This window comes from Arvicanthis niloticus, chromosome 27 (genome assembly GCF_011762505.2).
Source record: "Arvicanthis niloticus isolate mArvNil1 chromosome 27, mArvNil1.pat.X, whole genome shotgun sequence".
Taxonomy (NCBI): Eukaryota; Metazoa; Chordata; class Mammalia; order Rodentia; family Muridae; genus Arvicanthis; species Arvicanthis niloticus.
This window is the reverse complement of record NC_133435.1, coordinates 17,821,884-17,844,798: the sequence shown is the minus strand read 5'-3', so window position 1 is coordinate 17,844,798 and position 22,915 is coordinate 17,821,884. Positions and strand designations below refer to the sequence as shown.

General features: G+C 37.4%; 1 protein-coding gene across 9 annotated transcripts in view; it reads left to right on the top strand.

Annotated features, from left to right (window-relative positions):
* Window positions 1-22,915, top strand: part of Tcf12 (transcription factor 12) — a 271,626-nt gene that overhangs the window by 110,680 nt on the left and 138,031 nt on the right. For all 9 annotated transcript variants that reach the window (XM_076926247.1, XM_076926244.1, XM_076926250.1 and 6 more), the window contains one exon: window positions 3,687-3,789. In XM_076926247.1, coding sequence (XP_076782362.1) covers window positions 3,687-3,789 — 103 coding nt within the window. The remainder of the gene's footprint in view (window positions 1-3,686; window positions 3,790-22,915) is intronic.

Sequence of the window (22,915 nt, the reverse complement as noted above, 5' to 3'; positions counted from 1 at the left end):
ACTAACAGTTTAGTAATATCAATCAGACCTTAGAGACTGTGATGTAGCATGATTTAGGTTTCTTGGAAAATTAAGAGAGAGTATGTGTGTTTGCACGTGCATGCACACACTCCTGCATGTGTGTTTCTTTTTCCAAACTCTGAGCTATTTGAACATAGGGATTGTTTCATTCATCTTGTAACCTAAAATAGTAGAGTGCTTAATATGTTATAGAAACAATACATATGTAAATAGTCTATATACACATTTAATTTCATTAATAACTAGATTAAAATGACCTGAGAAGACACATTCAAAGATACAAGAATACTGTATATGGTGGTGCACAGCTTCAATCCAGCGAGCAGGAGGCGGAGGCTGGCTTATCTCTGTGAGTTCGAGACCAGCCTTGTCTACAGAGAGAGTTCCAGAACAGCCATTGCTCTGTTACATAGAGAAACCCTGTCTTGAAAACCCAAGGTGGGGGTGAGGGGGGTGAAGATACAAGAGCTAGGGGATAGGTAAGAAGAAAATGAGAGGAAAGGCCAAAAGAAGGAAAGTCAAGATTGACAAGTGTTGGTAAGCATTTCCGTTGGCATCTAGATAGAGATTGGCAGTGCATTGAAATTAGAATTAGAACAGATAGAAAAAGAGATAATGCAGTTCAGCTCTTGTTAATGTTGAGAACTGCCTTAGTGATGTGTGTGCGGGGGACCAAAAGCCTGAATTAGAGAATACTCTTTTAAGGTATATAATTACCATTTACTTGCATTTTTAATCATAAATACATTATTCTCTCAATATAGTGTCCGTAAACTTTTTGAGAATTTGATTGAACTAAGCAGGTGTGCATGAAGGTTATTGTTGCCCTCTGGTAGTGGATTAGGTTGTATTTAATCCGTGCATTAGATGTAATTGCTTTTATGTGTTTTGATACCTGCTAAACTATCTTGCCAGCCCAATACTTTTTAAAATTGAAAGAGGGAAGGGGAGGGAAGGATAGGTAGGAGGAAAAGAAGAAAATATGCATGAGGATATATAGAGAGATGGGCATCTGGGTGTTCAGTTCTGTCACTCTCTGCCCTATTCTCTTGTGACAGGGTCTCTCACTCTGTCTGGAGCTAGGCTGATGGCCAGTAAGTTCCAGAAATTCCTTGTGTTCTTTCACCCATAGTGCTGAGGTTACAGATGTACACAGATGTGCTTGGCTTTGTTTTTATATGAGTGCTGAGAACTTGAACTTAGGTAGGTTCTCAGCTTTAAATTATAAGTGTTCTTACATACTGAACCATCTCCTCCCAGCCCCCTGAAAATTAAGATTTAAAAATTTTTCTAAGCCAGGCAGTGGTGGCGCACGCCTTTAATCCCAGCACTTGGGAGGCAGAGGCAGGCGGATTTCTAAGTTCGAGGCCAGCCTGGTCTACAGAGTGAGTTCCAGGACAGCCAGGGCTACACAGAGAAACCCTGTCTTGAAAAACCAAAAAAAAAAAAAAAATTGCTAAGACTGAGATAGGAGAACCACTTGAGCTTAGGATGAACAAGACTTTGTTGATGATTGATTGATAGTATAGATATATCAATAGAAGGATCTTGAGTTATAAAAATTTTAATTGATTATATGTTAATTCAGAAGCAACTCTCATTGATCATTTCAGGCCTGATTGCTTATTATAGCAAAGGCTAACATTTCTAATTTCTTGCAATATAAAGTGAGCATAAAGTCAGAAAAGCATCTTATAGATACATTTTATTTGTTGAAACAATGCTACTGACTGTTTACTTAACAATGTATAAGTTAAAACAGACATTTAAAATAATCTAATTGTTCCTGGCAGTGATGATGCATGCTATTAATCTGAGCACTCTGGAGCAGAGGCAGGTTGATCTCTGAATTTGAATCCAGCCTGATCTACAGAGTAAGTTCCAGGATATCCAGGGCTAAACAGAGAGACAAACAAATAATAACTAAACAAACAAATAATAATAACAAAAACAAAACCCCATTTAATTGATTTTAATTCTAAACTGGAGCTTCTTAGTTTTCATATTTCTTCATTTTTATTTGTTCATCTATTATGTGAATAATATGGCTAAAAATTAGCATTTTCTAGAGTTAGTACAACTTTATGATTTCAGCGAGTATATAGGATATATTGCTTTGTTTTCACACTGTCCCTAGGAATGGCATTGTGAAGGGGGGCTGAGAGAATACTGAGGTGTATTGGATCATGGTATGTCAGTATTAGTACATGTTAGTTTTCAGGATAAAAATAAACTCCAAGCGATGACTTTTGTCAAGGCCATCCTGTTGTGTACATCTTTTTAGATATGACAGATTGGACGATGATTCTGATCCCCAGAATACATTCTTACAGCATCACCATGTTGTAAATGTCGCTTGGAAACTTCTTGATTATTTGTCACATATGTATCACTGGCTCTGTAGTAGACAAACATAAAACCCATTTAGTTTGGAGTTCACATTCCCAGAAGATTAAAACTGAACAGTGAAAGTCATGATGTGCATCTATAAGCAACTGTAATGATTCAACAGTTACTTAGCCCTTGGAATCACGTTTTTGTTGAATTAACATCTCTTTTCCACAGATGTAGTGAGGCCTATCTTTGTTCCTTTAATGTCTTGAATGTGAGGGTGTAGACTGGAGAATGATGCGTGTTCAGTGATACAGCCCCTGGAGATGCTGTGTGGTCTCAGGCAGGCAGGGTAGGTTCTGCTTACTTGGTTTCTTTTCAGTTTTCCTCACCTTCTCTTATGATTTTAAGTTACCAGAGGGCTGGGCATTATCTGAATTTTAAAAATTGACTAGAAACACTATGATTTTGGAGGCAGTACTGTGGTATGTTTAGGAGTCTGAGAACCAGAAAGAGATTTTTGTAAACTTTCTTTCTTCTCTCCCTCACTTGCTTTTAATAAATTGTATTTTTGTGAAAGAGATATAGTAGCTACTGTGAAATAGTCTTAGTGTTATTTTTTCATAGTATTTATAATTTTCTTTTCAGACTTAATGGGTTTAATGAGCCATTTTATTAAGTGTTTTTCTTCCTTTTTTTTTTTTTAATGGCCCAGATTCCATAAGAGTAGATCTTTGTAAGAATGGTTGCTAAGGAGGAATAGGAGGAGAGAAGCTTTCCTAGTGCATTACAACTCAGAAGTATGTTGTGGTGGTTGATTGTTTTTTAAGCTCTTTTTTTCTTTAATGATGTACAGAGCTTTCCTTTTGTACACAATAGGAGCATATCCAAAGGTCTTTTCTTTTGAATGATTTGAGGTCTTAGAGATGATTTCAGTGATGGTCTATTAGAATGTTATTAGTCTTTCTTTTCTGCAGGAACGTTGAGAAAATTGAAGACAGTGAACTAAAGTTAGTGTTCCTCAGAAACTCAACTTTTTTTGAAGAGTAATAAAGAATTTCTTTTAAAAAACATATCTGTTTATTGATTCATTTTTGTGATTGGATGGTGGTGTTGGGTGGTGTGTGTTTGCTGAGGTTAGCACATGGAAGTCAGAGAACAACTTTCATTTTCTATAATGTGGGTCTCAGGGATTGAACTTGGGCTTGTAGGTGACTGCCCTTCAGTGCTGTGAATGATGAACGTGGAGCCACAGTTAGGAGACCTTGTGTGACCCTGTGCATTGATAAGGTGTTACTGTACTCTGTTTAATATTTTGGTCTTTTTCCCCTTAGGGTTTTACAGACAGCCCCCATTACAGTGATCACTTGAATGACAGTCGATTAGGAGCCCATGAAGGCTTGTCCCCAACACCTTTCATGAACTCAAATCTGATAGGTAAGTTGATGACTCTGTGTAAGTAGTCTTCTCAAGTGTTTGTACTCAGAGACCCTTTCTTTTCTATTACTGTGTCTTATATAAATGTATAAGGAAAGCTCCCATGTTGCTAGAGGTATTCGAGTTTTCTTCACTTAATCCAGACTAAGGAACCAGCATCAGGAAGTCAGGGTCTTCTTTCCTTTAGAGCACTACTGAGAGTATATAAAAGAACATATTCATGTCTTTTTTTAGTTTAGACCATGTCTTTGTGATATCATACATGGCAAGTTTTCTGAGACAGAGAAACATTCTTAAAAGGACAGTTGTGGTTTACTATTTGTCTTATCAGGTATGTTTGTGTTACAATTAAAAATACAGCAAAACATTGACAATTTACTTATCTGGACCATTTTTCTTTGGGTACATTTGATAAAAAAATTTAATATTTATACACTATTGTAGGGTCTATTTAAGAATTCGGACTTTTATTGAGGTAAAAGTATCTGCAAGTGAAGTAAAGTTTGAAGGGTTAGACCTCTCATCTACACCTGAACTTTGTTTTATCGCCACTCTTGTTGATCATTCTTTGTCTTCTTATCCTGTGCAAAATATTCTCCCTTTATATGTCTTTCTTAATTTGGAGTTGTTCAGTCTGAAATAAGCCCTACATTTTGTTGTTATGCTCCAATCCTCCAGATTGAATATCACTCTTTTTATTTTTTAATTTATTTTATTTTTTTATTTTATATTTTATTTACATTTCAGATGCCATCCCCTTTCCCCATTTCCCCTCCCTAGAAAACCCCTATCCCATGCCCCTTTTCCTTTTTGCTTTTATACAATTTTTAAAAATGTTAATCAAAGGCTTTATAAGTTTGGTAATGCTCAGTCAGAAGTGTAACCCAATACCCAACCTAGATATATAAACTATCTTTGACTGGTGGAGACACGTGAACATCTGCCTCCATGCCCCCCCCCCCTTTTCTCTCTCTTTCTGTCTCTCATCACCTAGCTTCTCCTCTCCTTCTTCTCCTCCACTCCTTACTCCTTCTCTTCCTCTTGGTACTCCCTCCCCCTTAGCTCCTCCTACATATCACCCTTCCTGTTAAAATAAAACTTTTCTCTCAAAATACAATTAGAGCATAATTATTCCTAATTGTACCAGTGAGGTACAAGATAGTCCTAATACCCAGTCCATCATTTTGTTGACAAACCAGAACCTCTGTCATCTCTCCTAACTAAAACACTTAGTTTTGAACCTGGCTTTTTTCTTGGCTTTAGAATGAATGTCAGCTGAAAACCATCCACTCAGATCTTTTCTCTCAAAGTAAGTAGCCAGGATTGGCTATGAGACTATAGGTCTTCAACCCCGTCAGAAATCCAGAATGACTGAGGTAACTAGAAATTGAGCATCCTTGGAGTTACTCCAGTTGTGCGGTGACAGCCACTAGGCAAGAATTGCCTCTTTCCATCTACAGACAAATTACTGTCCAGAAAAGGACACACATGCAGAATAGTCAACTGATTGATTATATCTGCCTAGACAGAGTAATCAGCCCTTAATAATTCTGCATCACTAAGGTCTGTCAGATGACTCTGGGCCAGAAGGCTGAAGATTTGATGCTCCAACGTTCAGTAGTATAGGGGCTTTCCAGGTGTTCAGCAGTGTCTATAAATTGGCTAAGTTTTAGAAGATATCACTCTTTTTAAAAGGAAGTATTTTCCCTTCTTATAAAATCTGTTTCAAAAGAAACTGCCTTGTAACATTTTTTTTTGTTCTTGTTTATACTGTAGTTGAAAATAGTCTAAGTGCTTTATGTAGTTTATTGTATTAACTGTCATTGACATCAGAAAAATATACACGGTTTGTGTGATTGACATTGATTTCACTACTCCTCAATGTTGGTTTTTTGTGATCTTACAATTGACCTTTGACAACTATGTTAATCTAAGTAGGTTACTAAAGTCCTGGTAGTCTACAGATACTTTGTGAGGGATGTTAGTCTGTGCAACTTTTGTTTTTTCCTCTCTAGTTTTAAACAGTGAATGTCTGGTATTCTAATGTGGATTTTGCCTATGGCAGCTGACAGTCTAAAGCAAGAGTCATTGAGTGTGTCCCAAGACCTGTATAAGCAGTAAAATGTGTGTTGAAAACCACTGGCTCTCCACATAAGTGTAAATAAAAGTTATCCTGATAAATGAGTCACTTTAGATGTAAAACTCATTAATTACATTTAAAATAAAACAGTAATTTCAGCAAAGAAAATTTACATTTTTGTTTTAATTTTCTGTTGAGTTTTCACTTTAAAAATTGCTTCTTTTTTACTTTAATTTTTTTGAAAAAAAAAATGCTTACACCAAGTGAAGTGCATGGCAGGAACCTGCTTTTGGAAATGAGCGTTTCTTATAGTGCGGTAGGCAATCCAGCAAGGTGTGAGATGCAGTGGTTGAACTGTTAAGAACCAAATATATAGATGTTTGCACTGGATTAAGTTACAGGAATCTCTTTCCTAGATGTAGTGGTGTAAGGGGGTTGCAGTGGTAGAAACACTGTTTGAGTTCTCAGTTAGTGTGCATGTGGTATAATGAGAAACACTGAACCACTGATACCTGATTCCTGCAACTGGGACCTTTGAAGTGCTGTGAGTGGTGGACACTGAGAAACAGTTAGAAGAGAGAATCAGAGAACAGAAGCTTTTCATTGCTGCCAGTTATAAATATAGCATTAAGCAGGAAGAGAAATCATTCATCTAGGAAATGTTATAAGTATTATGTTCCTCATTTGTCTGAAGAAAGGGTAGATGATAAAAGTGCCACTGTCTTTCATGGTGGAGCTTTGAAAACCTTCAATGATTGCATTGCAAAAATCTAACAAGTTTTGATAATAATTGGATAATGAAATTTTTTCCACAGAAAACTAGATTTCTATATAAATTTAGATATTTTGAAGTGTTTTCATGTAGGAAATCTATTATACTATGTCAGTGGTTGGTTTTTTTTTTTTGTTTGTTTGTTTTTTTTTGTTTTTCAGAATTATCCTGTCGATTTTTCAGTCTGCAATGCTGGAGGGCTTTTCATGTGTTTCAAAAGAAATAAACATAGCCTTTGGGTACATAACTTAACAGTTAATAACAGGCAGTTCTGTTAAAGCTGTGAGCAGTCTTGACCGTACCTGTGAGTTACAGTAGTGTCATCATGCACTTTGGTTAACACAGTCTCCAAAGCTTTGGCTCATTCTTTCACTCGTATTTCACTCATGATTTCCTCATCAATTTTCATAGTTTGCCTTCTGGAGCTGGAGAGAAGGCTTAGCAGTTAAAGAGCACTTGCTCTGCTTACAGAGGATCTGGACCTGGTTTCCAGTACCCACATGGTGGCTCCAGGGGATCTAACATCCTCCTCTGCCCTCAGGATACTCTATATTTGGTACACACATATATATTTTTCTTTAATGATTGATAATATTTTGTGTGATAGTGGTGCCAATTTACTAATTGAACTGTGAAGTGGATTATTTTGTGGAATTGCATTCCATCCATTCCCCAAGTGGTTGTAGAATGGGCAGCTGCAATCCTATTCTTCTGTGTTTACTGGTGCTTCAGTCATTCAAGAGAAAATGTGCACGTGTGTCCTAAACAGAAGAGGAGGGGTTGGGTCATCTTGAATTTTTCTTTTTTTCTAAGGCATTCCCTTCTATTTCTTTAGAACTGTTTTGTTAGTATTCTTTTAAGAGTGACATCAACATGTAATAGAATAGAGGGACACTGGAGAAATATAAATTAGGATTTGAAGGTAGCATTTACTTTTCTGTTAGGGTTTTCTAGGATATTTGAGGTATTGAATACCTCTAGGGCTTTCTGATCCCATTGTAGTATTCTGGAAATGGCTGAAATTAGAATTATACTTTCTATCTTGCAAATGCTGAAATGGAGTTAGAGGGAAATTACATGTGTGCCTGAAGCCATGGAGCCAGTAAATGGCAAAACTGAAAGTAAGAAAGCCAGTCCCCCAGTTGCTTCTACTTCCCATTTATATAGGTGTTTTTTTTTTTTTTCTTTCTTATTTCTAGGTGTTCCCTAGGCCAGCAGTTCGTAGCCATAATTACCTAAGACCATGAACAAAGACAAATAATCTCAGACAGTATTTTTTGTCAGTTCTTCTTAGAGGTGCAGCTTGCTTTTTTTTGTAAAAACTCTCAGAACAACAAGAACCTCTTCACCTTGGTTAGCCCATTATATCCAGATTCATATGACATGTTCATGACTTTTAACAAATAAAAAATACCATTAGGCTCTGGAGAACTAGCTTTCTATGAGAAACATGCTAGAAAGTACTTTGTAGCTGTTCAAAGAAAAGTGAGTGTACTGCAAAGTACAGTAGCACAGTGCTTACAGATGGTCATGTGTGTTTTTATAACTTATTTTAGGCATCTTGCTCGGCTCATTACCAGTCAATAGTCTAATAGTTCAGTACACTGTTGTTTTTACTGTAAGTATCTACTTACAGCTGTCATTTCTTTGCTGAAGTCTCGACTTCAGAGTTTAAAACACCTCTCTGGTAGTAGCTATTTTGTTTCACATAAAATTGTTTGTGGGGTTTTTTGTTTTGTTTTGTTTTGTAATTTTTTTTTAACAGGACCGGGGAGCGGGGAGGGCAGGTTCAAGTCTGAGTACTCTTTCTATGCATTAAGTATTTCAAACAACCAAGTCTCAAGGAGAACTCTTTATACAATTGATATTGCCTGTGCTGGAATTTGTAATAAACCCAAAAGTATTACAGAGTCACACTAAAATTTAGAATCACCAAAATATTAAAGTACAACAGAACTCTCACCCTAAATATTTGATACATGTGAATTTTTTTTCTGAGATAATGAAAATGACAGTATAATTTTCTTAAGGGAGCCAGTGTGGCTTAACATCTGACTTCTTGCAGTTTCAGAAGGATGAGTCTTTGATGCTTTCTCATGTTTAGTCATTTCCAGATCTCTGAAATTATGTGGCTTTACTCACTGACCTGCATTCTTACACCCTTGGCTTTGCTGTTCACACACACATATTCATTCTCATTCTCATTCTCATTCTCATTCTCTCTCTCTCTCTCTCTCTCTCTCTCTCTCTCTCTCTCTCTCTCTCGCACGCGCGCACGACACTGAAAGAAGTGCAAGCAAATAGGGCCTAGTTACCAGTGAAAGAGGCCAAAGCCTGGAGAATGTAAATGGCCCAGTTCTTGGACCTCTCCAGCCTACCTCCCCTTCCCCCTGTACTGGTTTAGATACCATGTGTGCTTCTGCTGTTTTTACTCTATAGTTTTTTTCTTTCCTGCTATTGCTTAACACCTTTATAGCCAGTCTGACGTGTTGAGTACACTTTATAGTTCTATAATGGCGTTGGTCTGAGAGATAGGACTTCCTTAGGTCTTCCCAAGGCCTGTATCTAATTCCAGCCCAGTGAAGATGAACTTAAAATCTGAGACTACCCATAGTAGGAGAGATGGCAGTTGCTGTGGCCATATGGTCACTGGAGAACAAAAGCTTAAGGAATTTTTATAAACTTTACAGTTTAAGTGCATTGAATTTGAGGGGTGCACCATAGCACACAGTTGAGTGGGGGGTGTCATTTGATTTGAAGAAGTCACTGTGAAGCAGCATCAGTTTATACCTTCTCCATTATAACAACTCATATTGATCCCTTAAGAGTCATTATGCTGATTCCCACATTGTTTAATAAAGACTTATTAGTGTTTTATTGAAGATAAATGGTTATACACTAAATACATTTAGTTGTTAGGAGTGGACAGGGCCTGACAATTGTTTCCCTGAGTGGCTGCGAGGTGGAACTAATGAGATGTGAAGGAGTCTGTCAGAAGACTAGAGATGAGTTGAGTGCTACTGCCTTCCCACGCTGTGTTTCAAAGCAAAGGGTTAATAGTAGTTCAGATAGCTACCACAGTTTTTATGAGAATTTTAGTTAACTACTCAATAAAAAAGAATTTTAAAATTCTGAAAGTGGTGGCGGGAGAACTGATTCGGTGGTTAAGAACCCTTGCAGAGCACCCAGGCTTTACTCCAACACCCACCTGGTGGCTTACAGCCAGCTAACTCTACAGCACCACAGTATCTTATGCTCTCTTCTGGACTCTGGCAGGCACCAAGCATGCATACAGTGCACAAATGTACACACAGGCAAAACACCATGCACATAAAAATGTTTAAAAATAAAAATTAAAACATTGAAAGCATGTCTTGAATTGCTTTTGTTTATCTTATATAGGTTTTATTATTCAAAGGTACTCATAGAATTCTTTTCTTCAGTTAGATTTTTGTTTTGTCAAATACATCCCATATTACTGAAGCCATGAGCTTGAACTAATCTCTGGCACACATCTATCCTGCCTCCCTAACAAGCACACAGACACACATAGCACAGTCATGCAAGAGTAAATTTTATCTGACCATAACTATTACTAAGAGAGAAATGAGGTTTGACAATTAGATTGGATGTAAAGAATTCTCTCTCTTCCTTTAAAATGCTAGTCGCAGTTATAAAGTTCTTAAGCAATTTTCAGGTTTTTACCAGCTGCAGGAAGCTGACTCTGAAGGAATAAAATGAAGGTTTAGGTGAAACTGTTTTGGGTCCCCAGGGTTAGATGTTTTAGGCAAATAGCTCCTTAGAGAGAGTCCTAGCTTAGAGCCCTCTGAGGTAACCAGAGGGGGGAAATAGGGAGTGGGTTCTTAGAAATTAAATTGAGAAAAACATCAGTAAACTAATGCATGACTTTTCTTGAATTTTAAGAATTCTGCTAGATTTGTCAAAATTGCCCTGAATTTGATTAGAAGTACCTGATTTATATTTGAAAAAAAAAAAAATATATATATATATATATATATATATATATATATATATATATAGCCAGTAATAAATAAAAATGAGCCTCTCTATGCCATCAAAATTTTTGTTTAGAATAAACAAAGACTAGCTTATTAGTTAGATTATAATAAATTGGAACATAACAAAAAGAAGTTTTTTAGAAGTGTCTTTTTTATTTCATAGGTAATAATATAAAATAGTTCTTAGAGTAGGGCTTTTTAAAAAATCATGAAATCTAAAGGCAAACAAACCACTGTTTGCTTTAAAAAGGGACTGAAGGTGAAGTGTTCACATCTTGACTTTGTTGCTTTGCTTCAGTGTGTCTGTCCTCTGGCTGTAGGGCACATGTATCTGCTGTGTAGTCACTGATGCATGCAGAACTGAGCAGAGGGTCATGCTCACTCAGTGGGCCCTCTTTCTGAGGGCATTTGTAACTGTGGCAGTGCGGGGCCAGTGGAGAAAGCTGGAAGGTCTAAGATGTCAACTGGTATAAAGGCAGTAAGATTGTATTTGAGGAAAGAAACATTTGGGTTCTAATAAAAAGTGCAGACATTTAAAAGTATCCTATAAAATAGTTTATGAATATACAATAATGATTATTGGTATTATAAATAGAATAATCTGTTAAATTCAGTAATCTTTAATTCTATAATTCTTTGACTCCAGTTGCTTTGTAAAAATATTAATATTGGTTTTTCTTGTCTTGACACCAGATTTTTTAAGATGTTTTTATTTTTAGTAACTTAACCCTGTGGCATGGTTGACAATTAGAATAGTACAAATCATTTATCATAGCGAGCTGTTCCTATAGTATTCATATTTGTATTGAGATAAATTCCAAGTATCACTGCGTTACCAGCATGAGCAGAAATTATCCACCCCTAGGTACATTTGGCTTCTAGTTTTCCATGAAAATGTTTCATTGCTCATTTCGTGTTAGTCAGTATTCTGACTAGGATCATTTTCACATCACCACAAGACAGGGTTGCATATAGATATGACAGTTTATCACTGAGTGGACATACACTTGACTCCATTGAACTCCATTGAAGTGACAGGATAGAATAGCCATCACACTGGGTCATTATAGATGAAATACTTGCACTCAAGATACAAGGAGTGAAAACATGTCTACTATTGCAATAGACTAACTCTGGACATTGGAGAAAGTGAAAATCACTGCTTAATTTTCCAGCAGATTGTAAAGCTACAGCTCTCAGCAGGAGTCTTCATGGTAAGCACAAGGGTAACATATCTGATTAGTGTCTAATAGAGTGCTTGAAAGCAGTGATTCCAAATGTTGGTAGTGCACACAGCATGACAGAGTTATCAACAAAAGTAACCCGTCTCAGGTCCTAACAGTGATAGTTTTGTTGAACTGATTATGAAGAAGGTTTTACTCTACAGAATATTTGCAGATATTTGATGCCTGGTTAGTTGGGAAGAGGATTGTCTTCTTGCCTTGAGCACACTGACAGAGTAAGGTAGCACGAAGCTGATGAACATGGAGTCATCCTGGGTTGTGTTAACAGATTCTGACCTTGAGAATCAAAATTTAATTTTATTGAAAAATCTAAACAAATGCTGTCCTACTCAAGAAACTCAAATTGTCCTTTCATAGTACCTTAGTTTGGTTTTTACAAATTTTGTTGAAAGTTTGTTTTCAAGTAGGGAGAAATTTTATTTCCCCTCCCCACGCTCACCCTCTGACTGTTCCATATCCCATATCTCCAACCCATCCGCCTGTCTCCACAAGGCTGTTCCTGCCCCCCACCACCCACCCCACCTGACCTCTAAACTCCCTGGGGCCTTCAGTCTCTTGAGGGTTAGGTGCATCATCTCTGATTGAACACAGACCCAGCAGTCCTCAGCTGTATATATGTTGGGGGCCTTATATCAGCTGGTGTATGCTGCCTTTTTGGTAGTCCAGTGTTTGAGAGATCTCGGGGTCCAGATTAACTGAGACTGCTGGTCCTCCTACAGGGTTGCCTTCCTCCTCAGCTTCTTTCAGCCTTTCCCTAATTCAACCACAGAGGTCAGCAGCTTCTGTACATTGGTGCTTGCAAATGTCTGCATCTGACTCCCTCCCTCCCTCCCTCCCTCCCTCCCTCCCTCCCTCCCTCCCTCCCTTCCTTCCTTCCTTCCTTCCTTCTTGGTTTCTCTTTGTAGTCCTGGCTGTCCTGGAACTCTGTAGACCAGGCTGGCCTCGAACTCAGAAATCCACCTGCCTCTGCCTCCCAACTGCTGGGATTAAAGGTGCGTGCCACCACTGCCTGGCCAGCATCTGAAATTTTCAACTGCTTGTTGGGTCTTTCAGAGGGCAGTCATGGTAGGTCCCATTTTGTGAGTGCTCCATAGCCTCAGTAATAGTGTCAGGCCTAGGGACCTCCCCTGAGCTGGATCCCACTTTGGGCCTGTCGCTGGACCTTCTTTTCCTCAGGCTCCTCTCCATTTCCATCCCTGTAGTTCTTTCAGACAGGAACAATTATGGGTCAGAGTTTTGACTGTGGGATGACAACCCCCTCCTTCATTTGATGCCATGTCTTCCTGCTGGAGGTGGGCTCTCTAAGTCCCCTCTTCCTACAGTTGGGCATTTCATCCCTTTGAGTCCTGAGAGTCTCTCACCTCCCAGGTCTCTGGAGCTTGTGGAGGGACCCCCCAACCTCCTACCTCCCTGGATTGTCATGTTTCTATTCTTTCTGCTGGCCCTCAGGGCTTCAGTCCTTTTCCCTCACCCAATACCAGATCAGGTTCCCCTCTCCTCAACGCCCCCCGCCCCCAACCCGTGTCCATTTTCCCTCCCGAGTTCCTTCCTTCCTTCCTTCCTTCCTTCCTTCCTTCCTTCCTTCCTCCCACTTGCAATTGCTTTCTTCTCCTTCCCAGGTGGGGCTGACGCATCCTCACTTGTGCCCTTCAGCTTGTTGACGTTTTTCAGTTCTGTGGAACCACGCATGTTCTTTTGGGTCTGAGTTACATCACTCAGGATGATATTTTCTAGTTCCATCCATTTGCCTGCAAAACTCAGGATGTCTTCATTCTTGAACCACATTTTCTGTATCCATTCTTCTCTCTTGGGATACCTAGGCTATTTGCAGCTTCTGGCTATCACAAACAAGGCTGCTATGAACACAGTGGAGAACTTGCCTCTGTGCCATGGTGGGGCAGCTTTTGGGCATATTCCTGATAAACAACTTGAGCAAAGTGGCTGGATATAAAATTAAGTCAAATAAATCAGTAGCCTTCCTTTATACAAATGATAAACAGGCTGAGAAAGAAATTAGGGAAGCAACTCCCTTCACAATAGCCACAAATAATATAAAATATCTTGGAGTAACTCTAACCAAACAAGTGAAAGACCTGTATGACAATAACTTTGTCAAGAAAGAAATAGAAGATCTCAGAAAATGGAGATATCTCCCATGCTCATGGATTGGCAGAATTAATATAGTAAAAATGGCCATCCTACCAAAGGCAATCTACAGATTCAATGCAATCTCCATCAAAATCCCAACACAATTCTTCAAAGACCTGGAAAGAGCAATTCTCAAATTCATCTGGAAACGCAAAAAACCCAGAATAGCAAAAACAATTCTTAACAATAAAAGAACAACTGGGGAATCACCATCCCTGACCTCAAGCTACTACAGAGCAATAGTGAGAAAAACTACATGGTGTTGGTACAGAGACAGACACGTTGATCATTGGAATAGAATTGAAGACCCAGAAATAAAACCACACACTCATGGACACGTGATCTTTGACAAAGACACCAAAAATATACAATGGAAGGAAGAACTAACTGGCTGTCTGTATGGAGAAAAATGAAAATAGACCCATGTTTGTCACCTTGCAAAAAGCTCAAGTCCAAGTGGATCAAGGACCTCAACATAAAACTAGATACACTGAATCTAATAAAAGAGAAAGTGGGAAAGAGCCTTGGACTCATTGGCACAGAGAAAAATTTTCTAAGCTTGATGGTGGAGCATCTTTTGGGTATATTTCTGATAAACAACTTTAGCTAAGTGGATATAAAATTAACTCAAATAAATCAGTAGCCTTCCTTTATACAAATGATAAACAAGAAAGTTCCTAAACAGAACTCCAATAGCTCATGCTCTATGATCAAGAATTTATAAATGGAACTTCATGAAACTGGAAAGCTTCTGTAAGGCAAAGGAATAAGACATAGTCAATAAGACAGATCAGCAAGCTACAGATTGAGAAAAAAATCTTCACTAACTCCACATTCGTTAGAGGGCTAATATCCAAAATATATAAAGAACTCAAAAAGTTAACTACCAAAAAACCAAACAACCCAATCAAAAAATGGGGTATACAACTAAACCAAGAATTTACAACAGAGGAATAATGTGTGAGTTTTAATGAAAATTGCTGCCTATGTTTAGTTTGACAAAACTTCTAAAGTTTAAGTTGTGGGTCCAGATAGAGTATAAAAATGGGGAAACAGCACCATATATTTAGTTAGAATAACAAGTGATTGCTTTGAAGCCTTATTTTCAGAATATTCCCATTAATGCAAGCAAGAGATTCAGATAGCAGTTGTATGCTTACCAGCTACAACTGTGACATTTCAACAAATGAAGAACATGCTTATAATGCCCGAGGACACTGCCCTGTTATCAGTCCTGTGTGTGAGATCTTGAAACAGGACATCTTTTCAGTGCTCCTGGTCCTGGCTGTTCTGATCTTGCTCTAGTTTCTTTGTCTTTACAGTGGAGCTCGCTCACCACAAGAACTGGGTAGCTGAATAGTCATATGGTTGGCTTCTAATTGGAATGTGTTTCTTCACTTTAGACAGAGGCATGGAGAAACTGAATACTAGTTAGTTTCGAGTTAGACTTCATGAAGACAGTAGTACCTCTGGCTCTTCCTAGAAATTCATTTTGAGCCTTAAACGATGTTTTAGACTAATTGAGAGAATGTGGTGGCAGGTACTGTTGGAAGGCCGTGCTGAAAGTGACTTCCTATCTTTGCGGTTTGTCGGTGCGGAGTATCAGAATAGGTTGGTAGCTTTGTTTACTTTTCTTAAAATTAATAAAACACTTTGTAAGTAGGAGAGGCTCAGAGGGAAGAATTACCCCAAAGGGCCACATGATTGAGTAGTTACCCCCCCCGCCCCCCGTTTCCATGCCAGAGAAGACTAGAAATTATAGCAGTTCTCTTGGAGTTTGTAGCTTGTGCTTTCATGATGGAATTTGAAAGGAAAGGAGTTGTACTTATGCTCTCACTCTTCAAAACTGAGGGTGTGTCTTGTTCTGTAAGTTTCCAGTCCAGAAACACTAGTTCCTGACAGCTGAGGACCTCTCTAGAGCTGTGGGATAGGAAAGTTACTCAGCATTGCACTAGCCTGTGGTCTGACTTTTTTTTGGTGCTCTGACTTTGTAGTGATCTGGATAACATCACAATGTAAAGGAACTCAAGTAGCATTTTCAGGAATAGCACCCAAGTAATCTCTGCTTGCAGACAAATAGCAGCTTTAAAGGGCTGATAACTTAGAGGAGTGAGCGTGTTTCCATGGAATGCCCTCAGCTGTCACCAAGCTACAGCTTGATCTCAGCAGCTGTTTGGATGAAAGCACTGCAGTGGGCAGCTTGGCGAGCTCGCATTGCTATCCTTCAGGAGTGTGGCAGTCGAGGTTCCATCCTTTCACAAAGTCCCAGGGAGCCTTGATTGTCTGAGGAAATAGTGTGCGTAAACAATTAACTTTTATTGAGATTAATTTGTCTGTGGTATGGCACAGACTAATAATTATATGAGTTGAAATATTACCTGTCTTCACATTATATTGAGTGGTCTCTGTGTGTTAAACACATGGTCGGGAGTGTCAGAAGATGTTATCACCACTGGGAATTCACACTTTGTACTAAATAAGTCTCTAACGTGTAGAAGTACACAATTTTAATCCCAGCACTCAGGAAATAAAGACAGAGTTCTGTGAGTTCAAGGCCAGCTCGGTTTATGTAGCCTGTTCTGGGTTATCCTGGGCTACATAGTGGGATCCTTTCATAAGAAGAAAAAAATGATATAATCTACAATTTATATTCTGGTACATTTTCTTTATGACCACATCATAAGCTGTTAACACCATTCTCACCTTTGGCCTTCTTTAATACTTCTAGTTAAGGAGAAAACAAAACATTACTTGTCTTATGAAGTAAAAGGAGAAAAAGAAAATTATACATGTAAATTTAGCTAGGCCGGGGCTGGAGTGTATTGCAGATCTCAGTACATTACTTTCCTGAGACTTCCATTTTTCCCCGTCCTAATGTTTTAGAGACTCACACTTCACCTCTCCCAGTGATTCCCTATTTCTGTATCTGTCATTCATTACCTAAGGTATTGATGCCTTTGCACAATGACATTGGCCTTATTTTCATCAATCAAAAAGGTTCACCTTTGACATCTGCAGCTTCAGGTAAATCGCTTGGTAGTAGGTACTGGTTTGTTCGTATTGTAGCCATTTCTTCTAGTGTAAGCATGCAGTATTGTGATATTTATCTGGTTCTTTCTGAGTGGGTGTTCCTAACCTTTAAAGTAAGAGTACAATAGGAGAACATCTTGCCTGCTAGTTTCCCCCCCCCCCCCCCACTCCCCACGCACACACAGATTTACTGGTGAAGCATATGTAGACCTGTAACAATCCTTGATATTGGTAATGACCTCAGTAGAGATAAAGACTTCAGTTAGGGACTTAACATTTTAAAACTGTATTTTAACCAAAAGTAACTTTGGAAAAGCAGCTAGTGCTTTTGCTACTGAGTCATCTCTCCAGTTCTGTACTTTGAAATTTTAATTTCTTTGAGGTTCTGTTTTCTTCATAAGACAAGTAATGTTTTGTCTCCTCCTTAATAAAGATGAGAATGGTGTTAATAGTTGACCATTGATACTCAGCAGTTGTAATATATCCCATTAAATTGCTGTTGTAGAGCTATGTGAGCAAATGAAGCTCAATGTAATTATAGAGATACTAGTATCTGAGGAAGGTAAACCAAAACATAAACCACAGCAAAACAACAACAAAAAACCTTCTGTCTATGTTCTCCAAGGTTTCAACATTGAAATTTATGATCTAGTAGGTTTTAGTGGTGCATATTTGACAGTTATTTACATTGTCAGCACTGACAAATTTAGCACCTTGGTTCTCATCTATTTCGATTATGGAAGTTACTTTGACAACAATCAGAACCTGTTGGAAATGAAGATTATTGGCAGAAGCAGAGTTTGGCAGAAATTATTTTAAGGGACAATCTTGTAGCAGGATCTTAGAAAATGCTGTTTTACCTAGATGCAAATTTTGCTTCACTGTTTTATAATCCTGTCTTTGAAATGGGTTAGTAAGCATAATCTGTTATTTAAAAAATAGATCAAGTTTGATGAATTCCTAGCAGATGCATTCCCACCTGTGAAAAATGTAGTATATATGTTGGGAATCTAAGGTAAAGAGCTTGTTACACAGCACAGGAAGGATGAGGGATGTAAGATGAGAGGGTTAAAACGGTAAAGCTCGCCTGTTACTGATCTGTCCAGTTCCCAGACTACCGTTCACATACAGTAGCTTCCTGCATTGGCTCTGCTCTGATGGTTTCTATTAACTTGTCTATTTAAATTTTCTATTAGATTTATTTATATGTATATGCATGCATATACACATTTCCCCCAATAAATAAATATTAAAATAAAAACTAGAAACACTTGTATAATTTCAAAAATGACTTTAGATCACAAATACAAGAAAGTTTGCAGATACTGTAACAGATATATTAAATTACTCCAAATTTAAGAAGATACTGCATTTAAATAATCTACAAACTATAGTGGGAGTAGTTAAAGTTTTGTTGATGAACTTGAGTCTTTTAATTTTTTGCTAGTGATTTTTAACAAAAAGCTTATCAGGTATTCAGTATAATGATTAGTTTAATTGGCTTTTCAGTGTTTGGGAAGAGGTTGCTTGGTCAGGATTCATTTTGACTTGAGAAAGTCCAATAATCTAGTGTTGATTATTACTCTGCCTTGTCTCCTTATGTTCTTTCTAGACCCAGCCCAGTCCCCTGGCACTGACATATAAAAAACGTCAATAACAACCTTTGTAAATGTTAAATAAAAGAACAAATTGAAGAGCAGTGGTTCGTTAGGTTTTGTTTGTTTGTTTGCTTGTTTTATCTGAGTAAATGAACTCCAGTTCCTGTTGATGCATGTTGGAGAATCATTGGCCGTCTCCTGAGTAAGAAATGGTTGTGTTAGGGATTGTGTGGAGAGGAGCTTCTTTCCTGTAACAGGCATTTTGGATATAGTATATATAGTTTTTGTTTTGCATAGCTCTTTTAAAGTTTTAAACATGAAATCTGCCCAGTTTTATCAAACTTGAGATGATGATATTAACCTTAGTTCATGTAGCACAATTATAGAAAAGCTGAACTTTTAATCTGTGGAGAAATTGTTGTGATTGATTTTTTTTTGGTTCACCAATATACAGTGATGGATGTTGGTGTCACTTCTCAGTATTGTGTGTTTGGACCAAGTCACTCACTAATCATCCCACCTTCAGCAGTTTTGCCAGGCTGACACTTACATAGCCACTAATTGTAGGTTTTTGTGTCTAATTTGTTTCCTATTTATTTTCCAGTGTTTCTTCTCTTGTGTAATGGTTACTAAAGCATTCTGTATAGCTGAAGTATTGCTCACTCTCTAGAAGTATCTTTTTAATGCTTACTGCACTTGCTACAACTTGAACTTACATTCTTTTATATGCATTAATACTTACTTAATGATATTTTACTTACCTTTAAGGTATGCTTAAAAATAAGTTTTGCAGTTTTTCAAAGCTAACCTCCACTTGTTCCTTCTAGAGGAGCTGTGACTCTTACCTGCTTTTTCAGATGACTTAGTTGTGTCACTTAGCACTGTCATGCATTGTTTATATTTGCTTTTAATGATTTAATTTAATTTTAATTAAATAAATTAAATTAATTTATTTAATTTTATTTATTAATTAATTTAATTTAATTTACTTCATGTATAGCTTTGCAGGTTTTTTTTTTTTTAATTTAGATGGTCTATATGCTAGACATTGTATGCTATTTCTAAGACTCCATGGTCACGTATAATTGTAAAGTAGCTAGTAAAATTAGGTTTTTTGGGTTTTTTTTGTTTTACCCTTGTATTATTTGTCCATAAAGTCAGAAAGAGCTTTTTTTTTCAACTTTACCTAACAGATAAATACTGTATATTTTGGATTTTTGATCTAGTCCTCTTGTGCTTTGTTATGATCCTTTATATCTCTCTCTTTTTAAAAAAAAAAAAAAAAGCCAGTGTTTGCATTGCTACTTGAAACTTTTTTTTTTCCTGTTCCCCTGCCCCACTTCCTTCCTTTGTTACTAGCTTTGTTTGTTTCAGTACCCAAGTAAATACAGTGTACTCACTTATCTTACTTTTATCACAGACCTTGATCTTAATACTAACTTGTGTAAAATTACCTACTGAGTTTGTATTCTTTCATGTTTGCATCATTTTCCCACATTTCCTTTAATGAAAATGCCCTTCACATCTCTTGATAATTCCATCAGTTTATTTATCAGTGCTTATTATCCCTCTACTTGCTAGACATTATGTTAGCTACTTGAACATCTATTAATGAAAGATAATTAATCTTGAATTCAGTGCTACTTTTTCTGTGTCCATGGCTTTCCATCCATGTCACAGTAGTCCCCATTTTTTTGTGTCCATGGCTTTCTGTGCAATTTACAGTAATCTGCAGCTTCGTTTTCTGTGGTTTCAGTTACCCACAGCCCACTACAGTTTAAGAATAAATAGAAAATCATAGACATTTACAATCCAAATGTTTTCAATTTCGTGCCTTTCTGAATGACATAATACCATCTCTCACCAGGATGTGAATTTTGTCCAGCGTGTTCATGCTGCACAAGTTAACTTGCCCATTTAGTTACTGAGTTGTCATCTCGGTTATCATGTCCATTCTTGTGGTTTTGTTGTGATCCTAGTGCTTATCTAGACGGTGTTGCGTTATTGTGCAGTGTTATTCACATGATTCATTGCCCCATACAGACATTGTACAAGCTCGTATCATTCATAGGGAGGGAAGTATAAATACAAAAACATTTGAGAACGTGATAAAGACCATATTCAGATAGCTTAATATATTGTTATATATCTATTAATCTGTTATTGACCAAGAAGTGGCTGTGCCTAATTTATAAGTTAAACTTTATCACAGGTAGGTGGGTAAGTTTGGGAAAATAACAAGTTTATATAGGTTAAACCTAGCTAATCTGGAAAATCCAGAAATGTGAACTGTATCTTGAGTGACAGCATGACATCTTTTCATGTTCATGCTTGTGTTCTGCCACTAAAATATATATTTTGTAGCAAATGCTACAAAAATTCAAAAGCTAATATTAAAATCAGAATCTTTTTTGATTCCAGACATTTTGGGTACTCAGTCTGAACAGGGCTCCTTAGTTTTATAGTTTCAAGTATCCTGGAACATACCCTCCAACTAGGTATAGCTACTGTGTACTCAGATTTGCTATTCATGTAGGCTTGCTTTAGGTAGCAGATTTCCTGTTCCCCAACTCCAGACTCTATTCACTACCTGTTGTACACTGGCTATTTAATAGTTGTTTGTTAAGTTGTAGGTTAAGTTTTATGATCCGTGCCTTTAGTATAATCTGAGGACTTAAAACTGCATGAGTTTTGATTTGTGACTACATCTGTTCATTCATTACCGACTTCTTGAGTACAGTTGTATCATGCATATTATTGTGCCCCATTCTAACTAATGCCAAGACACAGGAGTGTGAAACTGACCCTTTGCTTGAGTCACCCAAGTTGCTGTCAGATGGTGTATGGGGCAGAATAGTTGCTGGAAGAGTGTGATTAGTAATTGGCCTCAGCAAATATCCATGGCTCTGTTTTATGGACAGGCTGATACCTAAAGATAATCATGAGCAGTTTTGTGTACTTCAGTTTTTGAAACCACAAACAATGATAAAGTTCTTGAGACCCAGGCTGTAGGTGATGTGTAGTCCAGAAGATGACATCTACTATTGAGGTATTCAGAAATTTCTGCCACTTTAAGACAGAGACTTTGACTTCATTGGTTGGTAAAGCCAGGCTTTGTCACATAACAGTATTAGTTCTGGTAGCTAAATACAAATTTATTACATTCTGAAATTCATTTATAATACTCACAATATTATAGTATCACAAAAATATTTCAGGTAACTAAGTATGAGTTACTAATATTTTGAATTAGAACTTAATAAGTTCATTTAGTCTTTTCTATGGTTTCAATGCTATTGTTTGTCTCCTCCACGTGCTTGCCATGATAATGATGGTATGATAACTAGTTTATGCCTGTGTGTCAGACAGTGTAAGAAGCTCATAAGGCACTACTTCATTTTTCTTTTGTCTGTAAAGTAATGAACTTAGGAACACAACTGGCAGACTTGTCTCAGTAAGTGTTGAATTGTGAATAAGGAATTAGAACTCAGCTGTCTGCAGGGTCCATAACCTTCAAATGCACCTTGTCTGCTGTTCTATTTTCTCTTTTCAGATCGGAGCACCAGAAGATCTAGTTAACTTTTGCATTGTATTTCCTGTTTTTCATTTATATTAGAGCCTTTGGAAAATCTGAAAGAAATAAATTAAATAAAAATAATGTAAGTTTTACAAAAAAGTGTATATTTAGTAGGCCTCTTAAATCATCTGGTTATAAACTAAGCCTGGTTAAAACTAAGGTTTGAGGGTATGTTTATGAGCCATGAAAAAATGATTTAAAGGGATTAATTTTTACATAAAACAGTTATTTGGAAGAAATTCAAGATTTACAAAAGCAATATTGTTGTATAAATTAAGGAGGGCAGAGTAACTAAAAATGGCTTTTAAGAATGTTTTAATGGAGACAGGTAGTAATGCTTGTACTCAGGAGGCTGAAGCATGAGGATTGCTGGTAGTTTGAGATTAGTATGGGTTGTGAGATATCCTAACCCTCCCACCCTTAAAAAGAAAATGAACCCGTGTTGGTGTAGCTGTGGCTTTGTTGGAGGAAGTGTCAGTGAGGATGCACTTTGAGGTTTCAAAAGCCCCTGCCAGGCCCATTTTTTCTGCCCACTGTTCAGAATACAGCTCTCAGTTACTGCTCCAGCACCTTGAGTGGTGCCATACTCTTGCCATGCTCCCTGCCATGATGATGGACTAATCCTCTGAAACTGTAAGCCAAACCCCATTAAATGCTT